This window comes from Argentina anserina, chromosome 2 (genome assembly GCF_933775445.1).
Source record: "Argentina anserina chromosome 2, drPotAnse1.1, whole genome shotgun sequence".
Classification (NCBI taxonomy): domain Eukaryota; kingdom Viridiplantae; phylum Streptophyta; class Magnoliopsida; order Rosales; family Rosaceae; genus Argentina; species Argentina anserina.
In genome coordinates this window covers 29,485,704-29,494,693 of record NC_065873.1, presented here as the reverse complement: position 1 = coordinate 29,494,693, position 8,990 = coordinate 29,485,704, and the positions used below count along the sequence as shown (strand labels likewise).

The 8,990-nt window shown below is 39.8% G+C and overlaps 2 protein-coding genes across 5 annotated transcripts; both read right to left on the bottom strand.

Moving 5' to 3' along the window:
- Positions 1-347: 347 nt before the first annotated feature.
- Positions 348-4,762, bottom strand: LOC126782491 (probable methyltransferase PMT28). 3 transcript variants are annotated; one of them, XM_050507748.1, is made up of 8 exons: positions 3,543-4,760; positions 3,287-3,436; positions 2,566-2,836; positions 2,373-2,465; positions 2,091-2,268; positions 1,258-1,500; positions 911-1,105; positions 348-806 (listed from the first exon to the last, which is right to left on the bottom strand). In XM_050507748.1, exons 1-8 carry the CDS (start codon positions 4,326-4,328, stop codon positions 608-610), a joined length of 2,115 nt encoding a protein of 704 aa, XP_050363705.1. In that variant the 5' UTR covers positions 4,329-4,760; the 3' UTR covers positions 348-607. The 3 variants fall into 3 exon arrangements, 2 of the variants coding, with proteins under 2 accessions (XP_050363705.1, XP_050363706.1); XR_007670763.1 differs by having other exon boundaries at positions 660-806; positions 911-1,094; positions 3,543-4,762; XM_050507749.1 differs by lacking the exon at positions 348-806 and having other exon boundaries at positions 966-1,105; positions 1,237-1,500; positions 3,543-4,762.
- A 764-nt stretch (positions 4,763-5,526) lies between these two features.
- LOC126785276 (DUF21 domain-containing protein At1g47330) lies at positions 5,527-8,961 on the bottom strand. Of its 2 annotated transcripts, none has more exons than XM_050510911.1 (12): positions 8,714-8,961; positions 8,342-8,418; positions 8,166-8,249; positions 7,964-8,077; positions 7,786-7,872; positions 7,457-7,596; positions 7,280-7,367; positions 7,076-7,149; positions 6,837-6,979; positions 6,447-6,712; positions 6,240-6,286; positions 5,527-6,132 (listed from the first exon to the last, which is right to left on the bottom strand). In XM_050510911.1, the coding sequence occupies exons 1-12, from the start codon at positions 8,889-8,891 to the stop codon at positions 5,910-5,912; spliced, it is 1,521 nt and encodes a 506-aa protein (XP_050366868.1). In that variant the 5' UTR covers positions 8,892-8,961; the 3' UTR covers positions 5,527-5,909. The 2 variants fall into 2 exon arrangements, 1 of the variants encoding a protein (XP_050366868.1); XR_007671036.1 differs by having other exon boundaries at positions 6,031-6,132; positions 6,802-6,979.
- Positions 8,962-8,990: the final 29 nt, after the last annotated feature.

The following is an 8,990-nucleotide window of genomic DNA, read 5'->3' as shown; positions in this document are numbered from 1 at the left end:
TTAACCATGGCCCAAGAATAGGCTCTGGATACCAAATGTAATGGTACCTCAGATCTCAGGAAGCAAGAAAACTACGAAAGCTAGAAATGGAAAACTAAAAGTTGATTTTCATTTATGCGGCCAACATACATCTATTTAGCTTAAATAGCTTGATACAAAAGAAACCCTACAGGGAAGGACCAATGTTGACATAGCACATGTTTGCCATGAAGAGGACAAACTACAGCTGATCTGCATATTAAGACGACGACAAGGAAAACGGTAAAAGAGCTAGTAATGTGAAGAAGGTAACACATGACTTATTACACCAATATAGAATTCTACACAAAAAATAGTGGAACAATTACTGAAGCTTAATGTGGGTACAAAAATGTATATAGTGCCTATACTGGTAATGAGCTCACTCACACCCTCAGCCTCATCTTTTTACATCAACTGTTTGTTAAGATTTGAATAAATGAGATCAGATATCATGTATTTCGCTAGAAAAATGGAGTGTGGCTTCGGCTCCAAGCTTCAGGATATAATCGAACAAGAAGTTTAAGTCCGGCTGATATACAATCTGAATCCTGGCTCTGATCCAGGGAAGCCATACTGCATTACAGTCTCAAGGGCGCCATGTGGTTTTCTGTGCACAGAGGATACCTTCTTTTTCCTGAGCATAAGTCATCCTTATATCCCACTGCAAACTCTTGAGTATGCTCTCCAATGGATCCAGAATCTCGACTTTGTCACGTACGATGGCCCAACCTCCTGGCCGTAAAATTCTGTCCATCTCAACAACAATTGATGCAGGCTGCTTGCACCTATAAAACCAGCTAGTATTCAGGACGATGTAATGGACAGGATAGCTGGACTAGACTACTACTCTTCAAAAATTAAGAGCAAACAATCAAGTCATAAGAAGAACCTGTTTTTGAGCCGTGAAAAGAGATGATCAGCATGCAAAAGATCATATGATCTTGGATAAGTACCGAAAGACTCACACCAGTCATGGTAGGTTCCAACAAGCCCACGCTCAAAAATGATAGGAAGCGTATCAGGTGCATGGACGGGGACCACATTCATCACCCAAACTTTCTGTTGCAACAGGGCTGCAGCAAATCTGCAAAAAAGCAGTACGAATCCGTTCTAACACTCTAGGAAGAAAGAAAACAGATTCCGGAAGAAAAAAATGGGGAAGCCATGGTATTAGATCGAAAGCACTCGTCAACTATTCTAAGGGTAAAGACATACTTAGTTATTTTCTCTACCTACCCTCCATAGATGGCTTTCATGTCCATCACATTTCGAATGCTTGACCAGTCAATACCAAGTCCAATAAGATAGGACTTGTCCACAATATCTTTCCAGTGCTTGGTGTCTGCAATCAACTTATCTTTATCCTTCAGCCAGTCTGGATACTTTTCGAGCCTGTTGGGCCATTCCTCCGGCCACTCTGATCCACGCTCTTCAATACTAGATGGAATGGAGTGCAAGCAAATCTTCACGGGGACATACCTGTTCAAGGACAAAGTTGAATCATCGTATAGAAAGGCTGGAATATGAACCCTTTGTAAACAGAGTAATATATTGTAATGCAGAAACATAATATTAAACATTTCTATGAACTGTAATGCAGAAACGTAATGCCAAACATCTATATGTTCATTCAGCCATTAGTGGCTCCGATGTGAGATCATAATGTTTGTGTCTTAAATTTCATTCATGATCAGCATCTGCCACTAGTAGACAGTCAGAGATAAAACAGATATCTTTTGGTAAGGTTGTAATGGGGAAGTCATTAATTGGATCATTGGGCACTATGTACCTATGTTATTAATAATCTTGGAAACAAAAGATGAAATCGATGAGAAGGATTCAGAATCATCCATAAATTAGCAGTTGATATTGCCCAAATCAGAGCAATGTTTACATTAGTGATACAAGTTCCTTCAGTATACATTACTAATTGCTTTCCAAATAACATAAATAAAAGTTAGTACTCCTCACACTTAATCAGTATAACAGATCAGAAATAGAATACCAGTAGATACACTATGCTAAATATCATGAAGATGAATATTGTAAAGCAAGTTCCAAAGTTTTACCAGGCAGCATCTGGATTCTCGTTTTCCTTGCATAAAGGTATCCAATGTTTCTTCCTCCTCATTGTATATAAATCATTTGACTCCGGCTTCTTATATATTCTGACACCCACATCACTGATTTCATCAGTTTTATGAGCCAAAATATTCCAACAGATAGATACCATCAATGTATTCATGGCTGAAAGACAAGAACAAGAGAAGTTACTTGATTTGTCAATAAAGAGCCTAAATATTGGACAGCTTGTTGCAACTGAATATACTCAATTCACTTATGGGACAAACCTTCTTCGGCTTCAAAACTATCATGTTTAGTTGACAAGATAAAGTATCCCCCAGGCCTCAAAATCCTATTCAACTCTAGGAGATGCTTACCACCTGCAAGTAAAAGAATATCATCAAATGTGACTTGAAAGTAGGACTTGATAATTCAATAAAAAAAGGTATTGGAAAACAGGAAGGATGAAGGTAATCAAACCATTGGAATGCCAAGGCACAGTGCACCCGCCACAGTGAATAACATCAAAAACACCACTAGGGAAAGCAAGCCTTCTGTTTCCAAATGGGCTAACTACAGTAGGAAATCCGCGCTCAAGGGACACTTGAGCTAAGTCAACTAGGTCGTCTTTCAACCCCAATGATAATGTTAATACGTCTTTATCAAGGAGAGAAGCCCCAAAAGCAGAATCTGTACATCCGATATCCAGCACTACACGAATATTCTTTCCCCATTCGAGATCTGGTACCATCTACCAATTGAGGAAAAAAAATAACAATGAAAATCTAGTGATGGTAGCCTGGTAGGATCCACAGTAATATAGCTGATATTAGTGATAATTAGCATATGCATATAACTGTTGTTTACACAGTTCAGATTTCAGCCAGAATACTCCTGCAATTGCCACTGTAAATATCCATAAGGTGATTTCACATCTTCCCCCATCTCACAAGAATACAAATGTAGTGAAATGGCAGACATCCAATCAGACCTGTTATCCCAATACTCAGAGACTATAAAGGTTGGCCATTAGTTTCATATATAAGATCAAGAACACATGCTTGAAAGGGAAATTAAACAATTGTGTCGAATGTGGTCATTCAATTCGATGTCCTATTAAAGAGGCATCATTATTTCAAAAGGAGGCATAACAAAAGATTCAGCACTAGTCAAGTATCAACTGACAAGCTGAGAAACTCACCTCTTCAATGGACTCAAGATAATGAAGAACCCCACCCTTAATCTCAGACTGGTTTTGAGGAAAAGTAAGATATTCTCCGGACTCCATCACCCAAGAATGTTCCTTGATGAATGCAGCAAGCTTAGGGTGCTCAACATTCTTGTACAATATCTGCAAAACATGAAAAATCACAGAAAGAGGGTATCAGAAAACATTGCCACTTCAATGTACTACAATCGGGTACAAGAAAACATATTACAAACCCAATCACATCTACCTTCTCTTTACTCTCGGGCCAATGCACCGGAGGGTCATATCCATCAGGGGGAAGAGGCACAAGACACATTGGCTGCGATCGGGGACAACTCCTCTCTGTGTGTCTATACTGCTGCACCCTTCCAGAGCCAGCTTCCATATCAATACAAGGAATGTAATTGTGCTTGCTCCTTGTACTGCATGATTTCCAGTGATAACTCGCTTTCGGATCAAACACCGGACCCTTGACCTTCACGCTCTTCTTTCCCTTAATCTCTGACTCACCATCATCATCCTCCAACTTCTCCTCAGCTTCCTGATCCAACCCCTCAACCAAATCACCCTCTCCTTCTACATTCTCATTTCCTTGATCACCTTCACCATTTAAACCTTCTTCCTTTCCATCCACCACTTCTGCCTCTTCCTCCTCATCTCCTTCCTTCTCTTCCTTCTCCTTACTCAATTCTTTCTCTGGTAACTTCTTCTTCTTCACTCTCTCATTCTTCGCATTCGCTACGTCTTTCTTCTTCTCCCTCTCCTCAGATTTATGCTCATGACGACCCAAAGCAACAGACCCATTTACCTTCTTCACCCCAGAACTGCTGACCCTTTTGCTGCTTGATCCAGGAGGCTGCTCTATATTGTCAAAGCTCTCTATTCGAGTAGTAGCTGAATTCGAAGGAGAGGAAAACATAGTCCACACAAATATAAAGCAGAGCCCCAGAATAGCCACGGCTGCCATTTTTATACAGAAACCCCAATACGGGCGCTTCCCTTGGCGCCCAGACCGAGCTGGAGCAACCGCCATTTTTCTCTCTCTATCTCTCTAATAAATGCTCTTGAACAAACCAAACTGAACTCAAACTAAACTGAACTAAACCAGACAAGCAAATCTGAATCTTAAACCTCAATCAAAACGAAAACCCCGCCTGACAAAGATTGAGTATGGATGTAAATTATGAGCTTTGAACAAATCTAAAACTATGAGATGGCCAGATGGGAGAGATCTACGTAAGGACGTGTGAGGAAAAGTGGGGGTGGCAGAAATGGGAAAGAAGTCACTATCTGAAAGCTGGATCAAACCAAAAGAATAAGCAAGTTATCATCTAGCTGATGAAGAATCTAAGTGAGCTTCATATGCTGAGAAGGTGAAGGGGGTAGGAGAAACTTGTTTGTCATAATAAAAAAGGAAGAAAGGTGAAGGAGAAGCGATAACATATAACTGGGGAAATGAGAATGGCTTTGTCATCAATGTATAAAAAGCAAAGAGCTTTGAAGATTTTAAACTCGTGTAGGATTAAGTAGTATTTTTGTCGACACATTGTTTGTTCAAACAACGCTGATGAGATGACAGTATAAGACTGAGAATCTGAGATGCAGATGGATTGTTTGCTTTGGCTGCGGGCGCCATCACCGGAAAAGGACCGCCGGCTATAGTTTCGGGTTTTGGTCACTATTTGGTTGCACCACCTAAGGTTTTTTTCTTTCATTTTATTAAATTGGGTGAGATCGTACGGTTTTATTAAAACTCTTAAGTTTAGAGGGCTAATCTGTGGTACGAGATCATACCACCGTGAGCATTACGAGTTTCACACACTCTTATCTACTCGACCATTTGTGTTGGATGAAAGAGTGAATCAAATTATACATTTTATCGATTATTTAAGAATATAAATATGATTATACCACTAAAATTTTAGCTGAACTTTAAGTGTAAATCTCTAATTTGTTTATACGCATATGCATGGATCTCCGTCGGCCAAATACGATGTCTACATTCATTGATAACTAACATTCGGTTAACCCATAAATTTAGAATTATGTCACGACTCATACGTTAGTCTACATTCGCATACTTATCAGATTCTTATACAATAGGAGAATTACGAGACGGGAAGTGATGGCATTCGATGCTATGTATTAGTAAAACATGTTATAAAGTTGCTTCTGAGTAGTTTACTCGTCTCAATTTTACAATTGGAAAACCAAGAATGGAAAAAAGGTCGTGTTCAGAAATATCACTTTCTTCACCAAAAAATGGTTGGTGATTCATATCACCTTGATTCTATCACCTCTTTCACTAGTGTTCGCCAGACTAGTCCGATATCTATCACTCATGAAATCCGAATCAAGAATACATCCAACGCCTTCCTATTTTCATTTTTGTGGTAATCACTTAGTGACTGGTAGACTCTACATTCAAAACATACGACAGGCTAGAGAGAGCTGTCTTAGCAGCAAACTACATCGCAGTAGTATCCAGTTCTATATACTTGGAAGTACTATCATCGTCGGAACTCTCAAGTTAATCTTAAGTGAGCTTTCAACTAGGATCTTCCTTTTGTGCATCAAAATCTGACTCATATGAAGAACAAAAGAATTACCGATCTTAACGATCCCTTGATGTGTCAGCTTCAGAAGTTTGAGACACACTGGTGTTTGAGCCTGTTGGTATCAGATCTGCAGCAGCCTTATCAGAGTCTTGATATTGAGTGGAACCTAAATCCGCAGTCGATGATGATATTGGTGCTGAGGTGTCAGTGACAGAAGACCCTTCTAAGGAAGGCTGTGAAGAAGCATTTTCCTGAGATGCATGCATATTGACCTTAATCCTGCAAGTTCAAGAAAATGTTCCTACTTTTTCAGTCAAAAATCTTTCGTACAGTTCACTTTCCAAAGTCGCAGGCATATGTGCAGGTGAAAGTTAGTTAAATTTTACCTGTTATGGATATTAACATACTCATCTGTTTCATCCAGAATCTCTTCCTGGCATAAACAAAAGTTGAAAATTTTGATCAATATAGGCAATATAATAAGATCACAGGCAAACATTACTCATGACTTCAGATGATTGTTCCGAAGCAGAGTCAGTAACTAATTACGGTGACAGTTAAAAACTTTATTCTAACAACAGACCAAGCATTACCTGAAGAAGTTCTTCAATGACATCCTCCATAGTAATTACTCCGACAACCTTTTGGCTGGGTGGGAATACTGGGATGGGACCATTCTCAATGTCCAGAATGCAAAATGAACACCCTCTGTGCCGCTTTTTAAAAGCAGGAGTAGCTGGCGGGCTCTTCTTAGATTTTTGTCCCACATCACGATGGTCAAAATATATTTGAGCATTGTCTGATTCCAATTTTGGCCCCAAACTCTTAGTCTCAGCTGTGTGGCCGCCCAATTTCTCATCTGTTCATTTACACGTACCACAAATTAAGAAAATGTGTGCAAAACAACGAAAACTTGGCACTTGAAATTAGAACAAGTGCAAACTATACTCTTTTGTTGCTGCTATGAGTATAAATATTCACACCTTCCTTTACTGATGTATCTAGTGTTTCACCCTCTTCGCCATTCTTTAGTGTTTCAATTATGTCCTTATAGACAACAGCAATATGACTGTGACCCTTCTGAAATTCATTGAGAATATCATATAGCGGCATGTCTTCTGAAACCCTGTGGAACAAATGAATGCAAGTCGGGACCTAATATCACAGGCACTCATGTATTTTTCAGAGAATAGAAGACTAATATACTGAGGCACTATCATACCGAGGAATTTTTCTTATCATCATTTTCCTCAAAGTAACTTCTTCGTCTTTATCAATCATCAAGAGATTTTTAACCTGCACATGCATGGTATTACTTCACCTTTTTCAGTGGATGGTTTTGGTTTGTCCTTCTTGGGTGGGGAGAGAGCTATCCAATATCAATAGTTCATAAACCATAGTTACTTATCAGAAAAGATGCAATTACCAGAACAAGTCCAATTATATTTCGGGGATCCCCAGCATAAACTGGAACTCTACTATGACCCATTGCCATTATCGCATTCAGTGTTTCCCTGTATATAAAAGAGGAGTGGGGTGTTAATAGGATGGAAGAATGCATAATATGTGATGGAGGGAAAAAAACCAGAGTCCAGAAACCCACAAAGTAAGAGGCGCATCCAGATCAAGGGAAAATGCATTTGATATGGGAGTCATGGCATCTTTTGCAGTCTTTTCAGTCAATTGAAGTGCCCCAGCAATGATAGTAGTCTCATCATGTGTGAGATCCCCACCTTTTCCCGCCTAAATAACAAACCAAAAGATATGTATAATCAGATAACAGGCATAAAGGATGATCATGGTTGAACTTTAGCAGCAAAAACTTATGTTAGGGTCCCTAAGATATGCCAGAAGAAAGTTTCTGGCAAAACATATTGAAAATAACGTGAACATAACCAGGTACTATAACCGGAGTTTAGTCAATTTATATACCTCGTTTCCATGAAAATCCACAAAAGTCTTCAGCTCAGCTCTTCTTAGGAGGGCAGTATGTCCCTTGCCTAACATGTAATCCAGAACCTGCTGACAGAGAGCATGTTTAAAAGGAAAACAATTATATAATAGCCAAACATCTCTACTTACGTATAATCACACGTTAACATCACAGCACCTTACTGATTGGATACGAAATAGGAAGGAAGATAATTAGAAGAACATGAACGAATGGTGCCATCGTTGCCCCAACCGTCAAACCATAGCGAGTACACACAGCTTGCGGCATTATCTGGAGTAATTGCACAAGACGAACTAAAACTGAATATCCATCAATAATTCATAAACTAATAAATAATTCGCCAGCCAAAACAATATACCTCTCCAAACATGAGAATGAGAGTAACCGATACAAGAACGGCCGCCCAAGGAGGCACAAGACTGTCCAAGAAGACCGGAAGAGCCTAGAATCAAAGAAACAAACATCAATTAACAACTCAACACTTGAAAAAGCACTACTAACAACCTGAATAGAGCTAGAAAATCAGATATTCACCTCCATCGCTAACGCGTTGCCGATTAAGAGTGTACAAAGTAGCAGATGCTGATTCTTCACCACCGGATAGATTTTAGCTGCCGAAATCAAAACACACAACAAATCTCATTCCTCATCCCTAATATCAAATCTGAAATTCATCCACATTTGAATTCTTCTCCTACTCAGCTCGAATCAACTCGGTAACAACAAAATTAACCTCAACTCAGTAACTCCTCAACACACTAAAATTGAGCTAAATTTACAGTAGCTAGTAAAACACGCAATTCGTTTTTGAATCTAAAAAACCTAAGAGCGAGCAAGCAAAGCGAATCAAAACAGTAAGCAATGGAATCCTAGAGAGCTAGATGGAACAGTAGAGAGGAGCAGTACCGGCGTGTAAGCGATCCTGAGGGCGGCCGGACTTCATGAGGACCTCGAGGTCGACGAGTCCCAAGGACATGAGGCCCAGAGTGAGCCCGGCCATCATTCCGGCGAAGCAAACCAGGCCGACGATCACCACCAGATACAACCAGAACTTCGTCCCGCAACACGTCACGTCCGACGCCATCTCTCTCTCGGTGTTCGTTTCAGTCACTCGGATTCTTCGTCTTGTTCTTCTTTCCGTCACAACACGTGTGTGTGGGATGAAGACTCAAATTTGAGTCAT